Raw genomic sequence first — 16,569 nt, forward strand, 5'->3', positions numbered from 1 at the left:
TAACCTTCACATAATACTAGAAACTTTAATTTAGCTATGTAAGGATGCCAGCCATCCTCATGACCATCTTCAAGTTTTGACCTTTGTTTTGTGTATTGCATCTGGAAAACGTATCTCCTAGTTGACTTTGCTTTATTCATTTCTGTCATATTGGGTTTGACAAGCAGAACTTGGTCATTCTAATAAAAGCAGAGCTAATCTTTAATGTGCTCCTTCATGACATGCATGAGAAGCAAAATGACAGAGGATAGGTAATACGAGTTACTGATCCTAATCCATCCCAGTTTATTAGTAGTTGGAGAAAGGTTGGTCACTGGGTGTGAATGACCTTGAAATGAATTGGTAGTTTGTTTCTCAGAACAAAACAATTCTGCTCTGAGTGAGCATCTTTCTGCAGCGAATGGATGTGGAATCATTAGGAGACTGGCATCGTTTCCCAAACAGCAGTCCCTTGGTTATGATGGTATCGCGTTGGGAATACAGGATGGTTTTTCCGCACAGAGCAAATACAACAGAAGCTGGCTTTGCTCTCTGGTAACATTACTGAAAAGTTCTGGCTTAAAGATGCAAGGTGGTGTTATTTTCTTCCAGCTTTGGCCTTCTCATGCTAATTGCATAGATGGATAAATGAATTTTGTCTTGTCTTTGTAGGACCTACCTCAGGGATACATAAGTCATGAGAAGACAGTTTCAGTAAAAAAGGAACCAAAGGAATCGTTGGGGATAACGATTGGAGGTGGAAGGGATAACAAAAACAAGCTCCCTATATATGTAACGAGTGTACAGCCCATCGGATGCCTCTTCAGGGATGGCAGAATCAAGCGAGGTAAGGAGGCTCTCAGACCCTTAGCTGCCCGTTATACGTTAGGAACTGTTTTTAAATGAAAGTCAGACTTAGAGCTCTGTTTAACTTCACTTCAGTGTCGATGTGAGACCTAGAGGCAGAAATGGAGTTCTTAGCAAAAATGCATAAATCTGTGTGGCTGTAGTCATCCTATCTTATTGAATCAACAGGTGATGTACTTCTGAGCATAAATGGCATTGATTTGACTCACCTAAACTACTATGAAGCTGTCTCAGCGTTGAAATCTAATGCAGCTTCCCACTCAGTAGTACTGAAAGCCTTGGAAATCCTTGCATCAGACTCAACAGATCCATCCTTGGACATCAAAGAGCAAGGATTTGGTTGGTCTCCCCTCTGGATCACGTGGCTCGGACTGCCTAGGTATGCTTGCTCAGTGACCGCGTGGAGAGATCTGTTCAGTCAGAGTTGACTTTTACCCAAACGCTAAAGATGAGTTACGTCATATGGTTATCTTGAAAGCCATTAAAAGTCACTGATATTCTCCTTTAGCTAATGCAGTGGGAATCCTTGTTGGTCAATGAGATCATGGTACCATGAATGGCATAAGGAACTTCCACTGCTTTTCACTGGGTGACCCGTCGTTCCCTCATTTCTACTAGATAGTAACCCTATTTCAGAATTCCCTGAAAACATTTCCTCTAAGAGAAGAGAATACAGAGAATGAGAATTATAGATTATGGCATTTGAGGCACTGACTAGAAGTGTAGTCATTGCAGAAGCAATCCCTGCTACAATATCATTGACTGAAATCTCTGTGGCTCTTCTGGATTGCAAAAGAGGCCAGTGTCTGTACTGTTTTATAGTCAATAATCTAATCACCTCATTTAGGGGAAGGCAGTCTTTCAATCTAATTCTTATTGGTTGTTTTAATTCTGTAATCTGTAACATAAAGCAGAAATGCTTCTCAACAGTTGAGGTTTTCCTGTTGCAGAGCATTAGACTGTAGACTCGCCACGTTACTGCTAAAATCTGTGCTAAGTTCCACGTGACAATGTTGGAGATTTCTCGGGAAAGGAGCCAAATTCATGCTTTAGAGGTGAACCTCTATTTTGCTCACTTTTGCAGTTTCTTTGAGATGTATTTGGCCTTGAAAGGTAGTCTGCTGCAGTTCCAGCTAACTGGAAAAGGTGTGGGAGATGCACACGAGAACGCTAAAGCCAAACCCTCATGCTAGAGGCTTGGATTATTTACAGCCTCTTTTCTTGAGGCACCTGAAAGAACAAAACTAACGAAGCCGCTGTTACGTTACCCTCGTTACCTAGCAGCCTGTAAATGCTAAACGAAACAGCCCAAGAAAGGTAGCTTTTGTGTCTCAAGCCACTGTAGCTTGGCTTGTATTCAGTGCAGCCCTACCAGGTTCCTCTTTTCTCCCAGGGAATGGGCCCAGCTGTTCTGCACAGGCCTGGTATGAACTAGTCCAGGTTGCACCTGGATAACCCAAACCTGAGTACCAGCCCTCAGCCTTTGGCTGCTGTTGGTTTCCTCATGGGCGCTACTGCGGTGAAGTACAGTGAGGCATCAACTCGCTGTGCTTTTCCCTCTCTTCCCTTTTCCTGTTTATCTGGGGGTCTGGTGGCTTGCAACCTCGCCACAGTCTCTGCTCATCGCTCATCTGCCTTCATTTTGAGAATAGACTGTGACGCTACCTGCTACGTAATACGTTGCTTGAAATACTGCGACTGGTGTTAATGTTGGCTCCTCTTCCTTTGGCTGTTGCTATCCCTTTCTACTGAAGCAAGGCACGATGATTTCAGAAGCATCTTCTGCTCTTGCTCTTCCTTTCCTGCACACACCTGAATGCAGGCATCTGCATTGCTATGCCTGGCTTTTTTTTTTTTTTTTTTTTTTTTTTTTTTTTTTTTGGTGGGTGTGAGGGTGTTTCAAAGGCACAGAGCAAGGTTATTTCATTTTGGAGTCTAACAACTTTCTTGTTTTCAGTAATAAATATGGTTTTAATTCTGTCATACACTTCCTCACTAATTTTCCAGTCTGCTCACAGTAGTAGCTCACTGGTCCTCTGTAGAATGATTTCTCTAAAGCCACTAAGAAACAGCTCTCTGCCTTTTTCAGCTAAGCAAGGTATTTACATTATTTGACCAAGTAGCTGGCATGATCAGATTAAAAAAAAAAATTTTTAATATTACTGGCAACTCCTTAAACTGAAGTGGCACCTTTTGCTTGTTACCTTAAAATGTTTCGGGTGCCTTTATGTTAGCATGTTAGTTTGGATCAGGAATGTGCTGTTGGAGAGAGGAGCATGGACAGAGCACAGACCTCGCTCCTCAGCACCGGTTGTTTTGCTCAACAGAAATATTCCTTGTGGTCTACCCTTTATTCTTGTATTTGTGTTTATTGTTAAATACCACCTGGCATCTTGGCTCACTTAGTAGCTAGCCTGCGGTGTCTGAACTGTAGGTTTATAAGGCAGAGTCCCTATAGACCATGCTGGAGAACTGCAGGACTAATGCTGCTGAAGGGTTTCAGGGGAGAGACTGAAGCCCAAGTCCTCTGTCTGTCTTGGGATGATGGGTAGAAGAGGAAGTAACGGAAGCAGCGGGGTCACACGTCTCTGTAACGAAAAACATTCTGTGCTCCTAAGGCTACTTTAACCTTTACAGCATTTGGCACGTAAGCTTGGATCAGTAACCATCTTCTGCCTGTGTCTGACTATGGCCAGTGCCAGATCCTTCCAATGAAGATCTAAAAATCTCTGTAACAGGGACAGCATAGTCATATTTTTCTCTCTAACCTCAAGCAACTAGTAGTTGGCTGTAAAGAATCGGGTGGCTGTTGGTTTTCTTGTGTTTTTATCTTGTAATATAACTGTGGGGAGCCCTAATGTCCCTTTGAACGTTCACTTTGTCCATTCTTTGGTTTGTTATTAGCTGTTGGTGGTGAGCGTTTCAACTCAATTACACACTACTAATTATTGCTGCTGAATGTTTACCATGGTCGCTGGCTGTGTTCGCAGAAGACAGCACAGCAACTCTACTCGGTTTCTTCATAGTATTATGTTAAATCTTAACCAGCTACTCATAGTATAAAATGCCATCTTGAAAGAGAGATTTGTAGGCAGCTGGGCTGCTTTAGCGGAGCCTATTTCAGTGCATACCAAAACATAAAGACTCTGCCGATACCAAGTGTACAGCTTGACTTGACTTCTCTCTGAAAAAGCTTTGGCTCTTGAAATGATGATTGTGTCCAGTATGACTTGTGCCTAATTCTCACAGGGCAGACAAGTAGTATTCCCCCCCCACACACACACACACCCTTTTTCCCTTGAGATTTATCTGATGCCTGTCTCCATGAAGTTTGAGCTCTTGCTTCAGTTACTCTTAGGTGCTCCCTGTCGTGGCCCTGCTGGAGCAGTGTGTTTCATAAATTCTGAAAGAAATATAGAACCGCAAACCCAGCGGAGTGTGTGTCAGAGTAAAACCTGTGCTGTTGTGGAAAGGACAGCCTAAAATATCCTTCTGTCGTTGCTTTCCATTACAATGAATTAATGTTTCTCTTCCTAAATACCCTTTTCACAGGGAAAATGGATTTCTAGCAAATACACAATATAGAAACATGACCGTGTCCAACTTTTGTAGAAAGCATATATATGAAAGCAGTGCTTACCATGTTTGTTTTCTGTGCTATCTTGTGTTTGCACTAGCTGCTGAATGCATTTGTCCTCGCTCTTTTACATTTGTGTATCGTAGGGGACAAATCTAGAGGTATCAGTAAGCTGGGTCTTCCAGTGTTACGTAGGTAGAACTTGTACAAAACTAAATCACATTTTGGAAAGCAGATAATTGGATCTTTGTGCTAGTGAGAAGTTAACTGAGAAGGCCTTTGAAATCTGAAACCCATACCCAAACTGCTCGAGCAAAGCCCTTGAGGCAAAAACCTTTTATTAGGAAAAGTTTAGCTGCTGGAAGACCTTAGCGGGGTGATCAGCGGCAGTTTTGCGCAGCGCAGTTCAGGCAGCGCATCGGTGCCAGGATGTAACCTGAACGCGAGCCAGGATGCGTGAGCGGCCTGCTGTACTCCTGCCACACCTCTGCAGGCACCTACCGAGAGCTGTGTGTTTCTTTGTGCTGCACACGCTGGCAGTGAGTGCTGCTAGCGCTTATTTATTGCATTCTTCAAAGCTGTCTCAGTGCTGGAGCATACACCACTCTTTGAATCCTCAAAATTGAGCAGACGCACTTCAGCGGCTGGTGTTCAGAACCAGTCGTCTTTGATCTCTCTCCTATGAGTCAAATCTTTTATTCTACACTGTAATTCTGGTTGCAAGTCCTGCAAGACCCTTTCGTATTCAGACCTGACTGTTTTTTTGTCTTCGCAGTTACCTTCACTGCTGTCAAGATATTGTCCTGAGTAAAGGTAACCTGGAAAGCTGGGGATTCAGCATTGTGGGAGGCTTTGAAGAAAGTAAAGGAAACCAGCCGTTCTTCATCAAAACCATAGTGCCTGGGACTCCTGCGTTCCGAGACAGGAGGCTGAAGTACGTACGAGCTGCCCTTCGGGGCTTTGGTGTTCGTGTCGGAGGCACTGACAATCAGGGCTTACTGTAGTGTGTACCATTTTATTGAGGGGTTACCTTCTACCCCTCTTAACTAGCTGAGCTGTTAACTAGCTCTTCACTAGCTGAGTTAATGACTTCTAATTCTTAGACATTTGCGTATAGCTTGTTACAATTCTGGTAGTGGTAATATTCTAAAAGTCCTTTATTGAGTGTTCTGGTTTCTTTCTAACATGCAACTACCAACTAACAGGAAGTAAATGTTATTTTAATTTTTACATTACGTCCTGTTTGAATGCTAGGACAGCAACGCAGGTAACTTGCTGGCTTCTGTAAAACTGCTACTATAGCTTGGTGCTCTCCAAAGCTGGGCAGATCAGGCAGACTCCAAAACCTCCACTACATTCAAGCAAAAGTGGGACAGCATGCGTCAGCCTTGTGAGCAGTTTTCCTTAGTGTCTGCTCGTCAAGGAGCTGTAGGAGAGACATGAGTGGTGAATTGTTATCAGCACAGATTTGTTCTCTGTAACTTTTCCCTTTGCTGACCAGCCCTTTAGTTGCACTCCTGATGTCCTTCACTGCTTTATCACTCAAATACTTGCATCAGCCTCCCTTTATCTTTTCCATCTCTTCATTTTATGTTAAGTCTCTTTGAACACAGAACTTAGAAGCAAGCTACTGTCAGCAACAGGTCTTGAGGCTTGCGTGCACTCCCTTCTTGCCCCTAGTCTTTCATTGAGTCAAATAATTCACTTAAACGGTTTATAATGTTGTCTTGGGGAGGGCCAGCAATCCTAACGTTTTGGGATCTTGGAGTGCTGTTTTAGCAGCAAGTTAAATGTGTCCTGATGAGCATGTTTCTCCTGTTTTCTGACTAGGTGTGGAGATGAAATAGTGGCAGTAAACGGAGTGCCTGCTATAGGAATGAGCAATTCGGAACTGATCCCAATGCTGAAAGAGCAAAGGAACAAAGTCACTCTTACTGTGGTGTCTTGGCCAGGAAGCCTCGTGTGAACGCCAGAACAAAATATGCAGCAGTTTCAAGGATCATCTTTGACATCGGCTATTTGACTGTTGCACCAAGCTCCATGTGACAGATAAACCTGAGCTCTTGCTATATACAGTATATTGTCATGGAAGACTTGACTTAATTCCTTTTTGGAGAAAACATTTCTGGACTGTGTTGGGGTTACCAACGAATCTGACTGTTATGGAGTTGATGGAATAGTGAATCACAGCAGTTCTAGCTTCCTGGACTCATGAGAGCTCTTTAGGGCTGGTGTGGTGGTGAAGGCTATTTTTCCAGTGTTTCTCTACAACTTGTCCTATCTTTACTTTGAAGCATTTTCCCATATAATGTTCTGAACAGGTTAAAACAGGAGCGACTGTCAGGTACTTCCTCTGCTAGTTAAGAAAGTGCTGTCTACCTGACTGCCATGCTCAGGCACTGGGTCATTTTATATGTTTTTAAAAGCCACTAATGAAACTGTAGGGACCAGGCTCAGTTTAGCAGTTCTTAGCCCACAGTACTGATAGTTGTGGGCAACAGCAATCTAATGAATGTTTTTATATATTACAAACTTGTTTTTTAAGAGCTGCTCTGTTAGCATTGTTGAGCTATGCTGACTCATGAAGGGCCTATCAGAAAGGGGGAATTTAATTTTGATCCCCTTCCTCAGCTTGGGGCCCCTTGGTTTCATGACTTGATAAAATAATGAGCTTTTCCACAAAGAAGGTAGATGACTAAGTAAACGTGATGGTTGTTTACTTGTGATAAACCTCTGCCCCAGGAAGCAGTCTTGCAATTTTTGTCACAGCTTCCCAGTGATCAGACACAGACTTAAAGCACTGGAGGAGGAGGAAGATGTGCATCTCCTTCCTCCCTTTACCATTGCCTGCCACACAGGTACTACGAGGTATGGGAGACTGTCAACACACTGGATTGGGGTGGGCTCAGAATGGAAGTTGGTTGCCTCTAACCTCTAACTGTGCTGAGCAACCATATGAAATAAGCTACCTCCAGAAGGACAGTGTGTCCACTTTGGCTTCAGTTCAAGTGTCCTGTGTAGTTAACGTTTAGACCATAAGAAGTGAAGCCAATGCAGGCTGACTCTGACACCTTGTTAATGTCCTACGGAAAATTCTTCATGAAGCAATTTTTTTTAACAAGTTAGTTGATCAGCAGTAGAAATGACTGAGATCTTTCTCCAATCAGGTTGAATTGAAAAGATCTTTCCTAGAATGCTGTTATTGCTCTAACTCTCATAGGCCAGCTCAGATTGTAAGAATTGGAGTTTTTCTTTCCCATGTAAAAACGCTCCCTGGAATGAATGTCTTAATTCCTTTTTGGAGTGAACTGACTGCAGATAAATGCCCATCATCTTAAGCACTGCTTTCTTTCTTTCTTTTTTTTTTTTAAGTAGCTGTTAGCTACTTAGAGCTGTAGCAGAACAGAATTGTTCCTTGCTGGATGATTTAGCTGTTTACACGTAGAGCGACTTCATTTCCTTTGGCTGTTAGCTTAAGGCAGTGCATCTAGCAGGGCCTGTTATCAGAGCCCATTACACAGAAACAGCCCAGGATCCAGGTCTCACAAAAGCTGCCCTGGCACCTGCTGTGGCCCCTTTGTTTGGCTGATAAATACTGCCAGAGACTTGGACAGCAGAAAGATTTCTTGGCCAGCTGCACTCCTGGCCCTTCCCCCCCCCCACCACCACCCTGTTGTTCCCTAGTGAATGGTGAGGGCAAATTCCAAAGTCAGGAAGGTGCCTGTGGAAAACTAGTCACTCACTCAACTCTGTCTGACACAAAGAAACAGAAAAACCTTAAGTTACTTTGTCTCTTTTCCTACCACGGTCCAGCAGTGGTGCCTGACATGGAACGGTAAATATTTCTGTAGGTAGAAAGAGGGGAGGTTCCTACTGCAAGTAGGGTAAAAGATGTCCCTTGTATAAAGTGTATGAGGAAGAAATCACGCAGATGGGGACAGGCGGTTTTAAATGAAGGGGATGCTGCAGAAGGCAGCATGTGTGTGGTGTTATTTTATTTCTACTTCTATTCCATCTTGTTTCAAGGTGCCTTCAACTTCACCAAAATGTCTTAGTAATTAGGTATCGTTTGCAAGATCAGCTTGTTAATAAATGCTGAATTTGTTTTGGTGCCTTTATAAGTTATTCTAATATTACTGAAAACCAACATGGTTTGTGGGATTTTTTTTTTCCTTGCCTTTCCTTCCAGGATATCTGCGAATAGCTCCCGATTCAGTCACCTCCTCCACAGCCCCTTCTCCAAGAAGTCTACCTCACCAGGCAGGAAGGAAGTGTCCTCGTCTTTCACTGGGGACTAGGAGCTGCAGCATCTTGAACTATACTGTGGCTTTGACTAGAGACATTTGTCCTGGCAGCTTAAGTAGTTTTTGCAAGCCCTGGCCCTCGGTTGTGCCAGTTTTGCTGTCTGAGGCTGACCACAACATCCTGCTGCCTGAAACAGCACTAGGAAATAAAGCTTTATTTAACCATGCTTAACTCTCCGATCCAGCTTGCTGCAGTGTTCAGCGGCAAGAAGGCACCACCGGGGCAGCTACTGCTGCCGCTGGACAATGCTGCAGGCTAGCTTTTACTGCGCTTTTCCCCTACTGCAGCACAACCAGCACAAACCCTCCCCAGCTGGAATGGTGACAGCCGATGCTTAATAACGAAGCTGGCCTCTTCTTTTTAATACTGTGCCCCTTTTGTAGTTGACTTGCCTGATGTTTTCCCCTATACCTTCTCAGTATTAAGCTCACAGGCAGTTACTCTGTGGGCTGAAGAGCTTCTGTTACCCCCCTCCCTATAAAAGGGGAACAGACTTTGCACATGCAAATGGAAGTTTACTGACTAGGTGCTAAACCCTAGACTTACCTTAATGTAAACTGTATTGCCCAGCTTTTCCCCCTGATAGGAGACAGGCAATAACCAGCTCAGACTCCTGCTTTGGGAGTCACTGCTTGGCATCTCCTTTAGTGCTGGCTGCCCTCGTGATCTTAAACATGTTCTGGAGGAGGAAAAAAAAAAGGAAAAAAAAACCCCAAAACACAGATTTCAGAGTTACAGAATACAAAGTCTTTTTAGAGGCACAGCAGTATTTCTTCCCTCCTCTCCTACTCCTATGCTTCCTAACTGCTACAAGCTGCTGCTGGAAGTGGAGAGTGGGCATATTCGTTACAATGCAAAAATGAACTTCTTGCTCATAGGCTGACTTCACCCCTATCACTCACTCCCATCCCATCCCTCTCTCCTGCACTGGGCCAACATAAGTATTCATGCAGCAGTAGGGTGAACTGCATCAAGGAATTGATCATGCTGAAAAACAACCTTATTCTCCTGGCAAGATTTTTTTTTCCAGGCAAGTCTCCTGCATCTGGATCACCACTGTACTGTGCTGACTTAGTCTCAGTGGACAAGGCAGAAACTACCTGAACCAGCCTACAAAGAACATTGAACTGCAGCATTAACCACTGATGTGGCATGATGGTAGGCACCCAAGTGATGCAAAACACCAGTACATTTCTAGATGGCACATACAGGACAGTCCGAGTCCTCACTTTCTTACCAGTTTTAAGTTGATCTTTCCTCCTCCCACCACATTCCCCAGCAAACTCAAGTTCTTGAAAGCTTCATCATAACTGAGAACTGCCACCCTTGACCACAGTAGAAGCATGCCCAGAGGAGTCCTCTTGCTCTACCTACCTGATGCTATGAGCAAGGACATCCTGATGCTCACCAGCGCAGCACGGCACAGCTGTCCTAGCGTGACTCTGAGCAGACATCAGATGAGAGATGCCATGTTCCTAGATCACACTGGTCTACCAGAACTGTGACATGGCTGCAGAAGGCTAAGCACTTCGAAGTCTTGTTCCAGGCTCCACATAAAATTTCCCATGCTCTCAAAGCAAGTTTTAAAAGCCACATTTACAGGAAAAAAAAAAAAAAAAAAGGAAAAACCTTTATTCTCCCCACAGGTTTTGCAGTTAATGACCCATCAAATGCACTGTCATAGCATATAAACCATTATTGTAGTGCTATACTGGCTCAAGTCTCTAAAGGTTGTAAGCTTCACATGACGCTCAGACTTGCATGATTACAATACAAAAAATATGTAAGATTTCAGAACCACATTATTTTTAAGGGAAAGATTTAAGTCAGTTTTAAATATCAAGTCAAAGAAGTGGAAGATATTTTAAATGAGACACCTGTGGATTCACATAAAGAGAAGTGCAGTATTCTGTTTAAGTACGGGACATACCAAAAAACCCCAGAATGACTTCCCCTGTTCTTCTAACCAGAAATCTCTCTGTTGTCACCCTGCCCAACCAATACTAAGCCAAAACAAACTTTGGAATTTGACTGCATTTATTTTGAGATCTATGGGGGAAGGAATGCATTGCACAGGAGTGTTGGTGATATCCAAATAGAAAGAAGCCAACCCAGTGAGGGCAAACTGCTAGATGGGACTTCATGTTCTCTAGTGTGCTAGATTATTTAGCTCAACCCTTATTAATAATAAAAAAGTTAGTCAAAACTAAAGAGAAAAATCATGCTCTTACTATGGGTCTCCATCGAATGTGGTTTTCCACTTACAGGTGTAACACATGGTAGAACTAGGTTTGTAATGGATAAAAAAAAAAAGCTAGGTTCAAAGTCTTTGTATACCCTGTGTAAACACAATTAACAGCTTTTCAAAGCAATCCGACCGAAGTAAGATCACATGACCCACCAGTAAAAGTAGTTCCTTCCCACATGTTGCCAGTCTTGCCACAAAGAAATGAGAAGATATTCTTTATAGCTACAAGAAATGGATCTGGGGATGAGACTTTTCACTACTAGAAGCCAGACTCTAAGCTGGCTCTCAGAATCTAAATCACACTTTTCTTTGGACAATAAATTTCAAGTTGCACTTACTGTCCTACTTTTCAAAAAAGGAATGATGGTCACAAAAATAAACAAAAACTATCACCTAAATGCGTTAGTTTCAGCTGAAGCCATCTTTCATCAGAAACCATAGGATCTGATACAACAAAGTCCTCCCTAGGGATGTTTATGAGTAGAGTAGCTCAGTGCTTTTTTTATATACTAGTACTGCTGTATTTTGTCTTGTATCAAAAAAAAAAAAAAAAAAAAAGTTTATCTGCATGTGCAGCCTTAACTCTCAAACCACTGCAACGTCCTTCACTGCTCAGGCAGAGTCAGCCTCTCTTCCCTTGGAAAAAAAGCAAAAAACCAACAAAAAAACATCACCAATGCCACGCTGGTTTGAAAGGAGTGAGTCCCTCCCGAGGGCTGACAGCAGGCCTGCATTACTCCTTGGCATCCTGCTCTTCTCCCTCCTGGGCACCATCTTCACTGGCCTCCTTCTCCTCTTTGCTACGCTTGTTCTTTTTGTGCTTGTGACGCCGATGACTCTCTCCCTCCTCGCTCTCGTGTTGCTTGCTGTGGTGGGGAACAAAGGGGTGAAAGATGGATCAGAGGCTGCATCAACATAGCTCTGCCACAGAAAAGACTCTAGATACGCTGCCTCTACAGCACGTGCAGGGACAGAGTGCTTTGGTCTAGAATAAACAGGAGACATCAGAAATGCTGAGGGCATCATGGTGCCATAGAAAGGCTTCATCATGTTTATTTGGGACGATCTGATATCACAAGTGGCTGAACCAAGGGCAGGTTATGCAAACTGCTCGGTGGTTGCTTTGGTTGCTTTACACCACACACTGCATCATCACATGGTCCAGGCAGGCAGCATCTGGACAGACTGCTGTCAGAATTGCTTTTGGGTAGTTTTTGTTATAAACAACCCTTGCGTGTCCTCCCATTCCTGAGGGAGCTCTAATAAATCTTGACACATCACAAGCTTCAATATCAAGCACCGAGCAGAGGCTGCTGCAAAAGAAGGAAGAATCCTAAATTTGAGAGACCTTTGAAACTTTCATGTTATCTCCCCTGAACATCTCAGGGAAATCCCTGGACTAGGAACAAGAAATGAGCCTGTGTAGCTAGAGAAGTGTGGGTTTTCCAGTAGGGGATAGATCCTGTTTCTACTTTTGCTTGCTCATAAATGATCTTGTACTACCTTTGTGCTCTAAAATCTCTTTCCCTTCACCCGGAATCGTTTTCTAGATGCGGCTGGATAACCGCTGACTTTTATCCAGGATTTCTGGGATGTTGGAAAAAACCCAGCCAGAAGCAACTTTGACTAGGTTGTGCATATCTGAAAGTCTTGTACCACTGACCACAGCTGCCTGCACTGTACACAAACAGCATGCCTGACATAACCCACACACCAAGGTCAGTGTCTGTGCATTCATCTCCATCAGGGAAACTGGAAATATGTGAGCTCTGGTTTTGCCCATTCTGGTTCTTGGGACCTCATAGGAGGAGATTTTCTGCTATTTATCAAATACGCAATTACTTCTCCCTGCAGGTTTAAAACCAAGTGAGCTCTGAAGAGCTGATCATGGTGTGAAGATGGCAGAACTAGAACAGCAAACAGGAAAATTCATAATAAATGATCAGAGAAAGGTGTGTGTGTGGTCACACAGTACAGAGACATAGCTCCCAGAGTGAGAACACATTCAGGTGTAGAGACACATTCTTACTGAAGCTGGGATACCAGTTTAGTAGCAGAGACATCTAACTTGCTGAATCACTGAAGCCCTGGCTGAAAACCTCCCAGCTCTGAGCAATTTTCTGACCTGTTTAATAAATGGTTTCATAGTCAGTGGTGGGGGAGTGGGACGGTTGCTGCCTCTCCTCAACATGTCTTCAGCCACCTTGAGGACAGCAACGTGGCAGCGGTTTATGCTTCAACAATGCAACTATCCTTTAATGTTTAAACAAGCATTTCCTTAAGATTGTTCAGCCTGGAGCAAACTGGGAACTATGGCAAAGTCCTTTGATCTTCACCTCACTTCCACCTACTGCAGCAGCCCATTTTCCTAACTAAGCTTTCTGACAGATTCTGGCATTGCTTTGATGAATTCCACCTTGTTCATACAGCCACGTAACAGCAGATTTCAATTCTGAGTACAGAAAGCTGAGAAATAGTCCTTAAAGCTATCAGCCTGTTAGACTGGTATCATCTCAGCTTCTATTTGTTTTGTATTTAACTTTGATTGAGCTTCTGGCCTTCTTTTCCGTCACTTTGTTTCCAGCTCTTCAGCGATCAGTCCTTTCTTGAGAACTTACTCAAGCCATCTCCTAAAGGATGAGGACAACTTTTTACCTCCAGTCACTACATAGGAATTTTTTCTGATACCAAATTCAAAATAAGGCCAGTTATCTGCACAGGCTGACACAAATTTCTTATAAAAAGTAGTAAGCTGAAGCACCAAGAAAAAAAAAGGAGCAAGTCTGCTCAAGTTATTATCAGGTTGTAAATGGACACAGCAACTGAGCACTGCCTCAAATTAGAGGCCAGATTTGTTACTTTGCTGGAGGAATGTCATCACAGAAATATCATCTGCAGCAAATAACACATTTTCTGCAGAAACACTGTGAATCCAAAAGTGCTCCCTTTGTCCAAATCATCACCACCACTAGCAGAAGCATTGGACAGAGAGTTCTGATCATGCAGTTCCTTACATAACCTCCTGCTACAAGAGGGAATTTCAGATTTGAGGCTTAGGAAAGCTTTTACTTCTGCATAAGAATATTTAACTGTAAAAGCTGAGGCTTGTTATGTTTTTGCATTTTACTTTGCACGCATTTTCCTTAACACTGGGACCTACGCTGTTCAGGTGTGATGTTCAGTACAGGACAACCTCTCCTTTGGCAATCAAGGCTGCAATTCTGTTGACAGTGATTTGACATCCTGCTAGCTGCCTGAGAACATACAAACCACAAGGAATCCTCTCCCTGCTGCAGAGAGCCCTGCTTCCTGCCCAGGTACAGGTCCGAGACTGCTTTCTCTGCCCAGATTTCTCATCTCAGGACATTAGCATGTCAGAGGATGCCAAAGCGACCTAGGGCACCACTTCACTCTAAGAACCTCAAGCTTCTTGTCTGCAGCTTAAGTGAATTCCCATTAACAGACCAGTTCAACCCTGAACGGCTCTTACCGTCTTGAAGACTTATGCTTGCTGCTCTCCTCTTTGTCTCTGTGCCTGCGCTCGCGGTGACGATCTTCTCGCTCCCTGCTGCGATCTCGACTCCGGCGGTAGTCACGCTCAAAGTCATAGCTGCGCTCTCGGCTGTAGTAGCGGTATCGTTCATCATCACTTGGGAAGAGAAAAGAGAAGTGAGGCAGGTGAACAGGCCACTCACAGACCTCTGCCTCTCCTTGTGCTGGATTCTGGTTCTCTGCAGAACCCCACCCTCACCGAAAAAGTATGTCACTTCTTGGGGAAATATTTAAAGGTGTTCTTTATTTGAGCCTGGAATTATTCTGCACCAGCATAACCAGACAGCTCTAAAGGAGACAAAAGCCTTCTCAAATGTCCAGAAATTCAGGACTGTTTGCTAGTTGTAGCTTAGAATCAACAACTTTATGAATCTGAACTCCTCTACCAACTGGCAGATATTCATGATGCTCTCCTGAAAACACCTCTACTAATAAGTTGCTGCTTCTTATTCATCCCAAACAGCAACTTCATCCTAGTTTCTGACCACAGTGCAATACTTTCTCCATTTGCCTAGTACACAACTCGTAAGACCACACAAAGGAACACCTGAACAGAGCCTTCTCCTGGCTTCTCAAAGCAGAGCATTTACAAGGTTTGCTCTTTGCATGTATTTGCAAAGGATACCTCAGCAGCAGGCACACGATCTGTGTTTCAGGGCTTTTGCCCTCACAGTCCTCCTGGACTACGTCAAAGACATCCAGCCAGCCTTGTTCTTGAACCACAGAAACATGTTCCTCCTATTATTCTGCCTCTCCTTGTGCTGGGTTTTACCAGATAACCTAATTACACAAAGACATTACAGGTCAAGAGACTATTTTCTTCCCTATGAGTTTAGAAACCCAAACTGCATACTTTGCAGTTATGAGCACAACTAAGATGATCTTTTTGCCTATACCCATCTGCCCAAGACACCTTATTCTACCTACACACAAGAATGGGCACAATATACTCCACATTCAGATACATTCTGCACTCCCTTTCTCTCCTTGGTCCGTGGTCACTCTTCCCCATTCACATTTTGAATGCTGAAATCTAAAAGGTTCAAAAATCCCACTGTGGGAAACAATACTCAGACTCCTAGAGAAAGCAAGCCTGAAACTCTAAGACTAATGGAAACAAGCCAGACAAGTCAATCTCCAATATTAATCACCTGGGAGTGCTTCAAAGGACTCCACTGAGCACGGCTACCTGTCCTGCTTGTTAAGCATGATCTTTAGAGACCAGTTTTCTCTAAAGCATGCAGAAATGCTAACAGTGTGCCCAGGAGTGCTGAGCACAGGACTTGGTTGCAGCATAAACCCACTTAGGAACTGTGGGAGTCCGAGCTCTTCAAATTACCCCAAGTTTGTGTTCAGCTCTATTCCTCCCCCTCCCTCCTACAGTGCCCACAACATTAAAAGGAAAACAAACAGGAAAGCTTGTTAGGAAGATGTTGCCCTGTTTGCTCACCGCAGGGGCCTGGAGGTTCCCAGGGTAGGCAGCACCTCTCTGCCAGAAATGCACATTCTGATCGTGTTTTAAATGACCACTGGCATTTCTGAGCCTGAAGCCTGCAAAACACTGACACTGCCTGTGACAGAACCACCATGAGCACCCTGGGGCAGAGCACACAAAACAACAGCTTCGAAAGAGTCCTTGCAGTCTAGCCTTCTCTCTAGCCCTCTAAATCAGCACTAGGAGGCTAAATGTCTCCTCCCCTGAGCACTCCCAGCACTGCTGTCGCCTGAGATCGTGTCAATTCCCAGCAAGGTGGCTCTTTCCAGCACTCTGCTCAGAAACACCTGGCCTTGTTAAGGATTTACATTTCATGGTTGACTCTTGCTGAATGGCACTCTTTACCCCAAAAGCCTCTACAGGAGAGCTAAGCAAAGCATGGGTGGTTTTCCCTTTGATCGAACAGTTAGAGGACAAGAAGCAGCAGTTTCTATATCCAATGTTTCATGCCAAGCAGTGAAGTATCTAGTGAACAGAGAGGGGCTATTTCATTTACTGGCCTCATGTTACAGGTGAGAGAACAAGCATAACTGGTTCTTCTGGATT

At 43.8% G+C, this 16,569-nt stretch overlaps 2 protein-coding genes across 4 annotated transcripts in view; one reads left to right on the forward strand and one right to left on the reverse strand.

Moving 5' to 3' along the window:
- LOC134145130 (ligand of Numb protein X 2-like) overlaps positions 1 to 8,502 on the forward strand; it is a 28,746-nt gene extending 20,244 nt beyond the window's left edge. For all 3 annotated transcript variants that reach the window (XM_062584332.1, XM_062584333.1, XM_062584334.1), the window contains exons 7-10: positions 652 to 826; positions 1,015 to 1,225; positions 5,199 to 5,357; positions 6,254 to 8,502. In XM_062584332.1, the coding sequence (XP_062440316.1) occupies positions 652 to 826; positions 1,015 to 1,225; positions 5,199 to 5,357; positions 6,254 to 6,389 (681 nt within the window). In that variant the 3' untranslated portion in view covers positions 6,390 to 8,502. The remainder of the gene's footprint in view (positions 1 to 651; positions 827 to 1,014; positions 1,226 to 5,198; positions 5,358 to 6,253) is intronic.
- Positions 8,503 to 10,335: 1,833 nt separating this feature from the next.
- LOC134145131 (pre-mRNA 3'-end-processing factor FIP1-like) overlaps positions 10,336 to 16,569 on the reverse strand; it is a 28,778-nt gene continuing 22,544 nt past the window's right edge. Inside the window, exons 15-16 of the mRNA XM_062584335.1 lie at positions 14,467 to 14,625; positions 10,336 to 11,842 (exon numbers count right to left, since the gene is read on the reverse strand). Coding sequence (XP_062440319.1) covers positions 11,710 to 11,842; positions 14,467 to 14,625 — 292 coding nt within the window. The 3' untranslated portion in view covers positions 10,336 to 11,709. The remainder of the gene's footprint in view (positions 11,843 to 14,466; positions 14,626 to 16,569) is intronic.

This window comes from Rhea pennata, chromosome 11 (genome assembly GCF_028389875.1).
Source record: "Rhea pennata isolate bPtePen1 chromosome 11, bPtePen1.pri, whole genome shotgun sequence".
Lineage (NCBI taxonomy): Eukaryota > Metazoa > Chordata > Aves > Rheiformes > Rheidae > Rhea > Rhea pennata.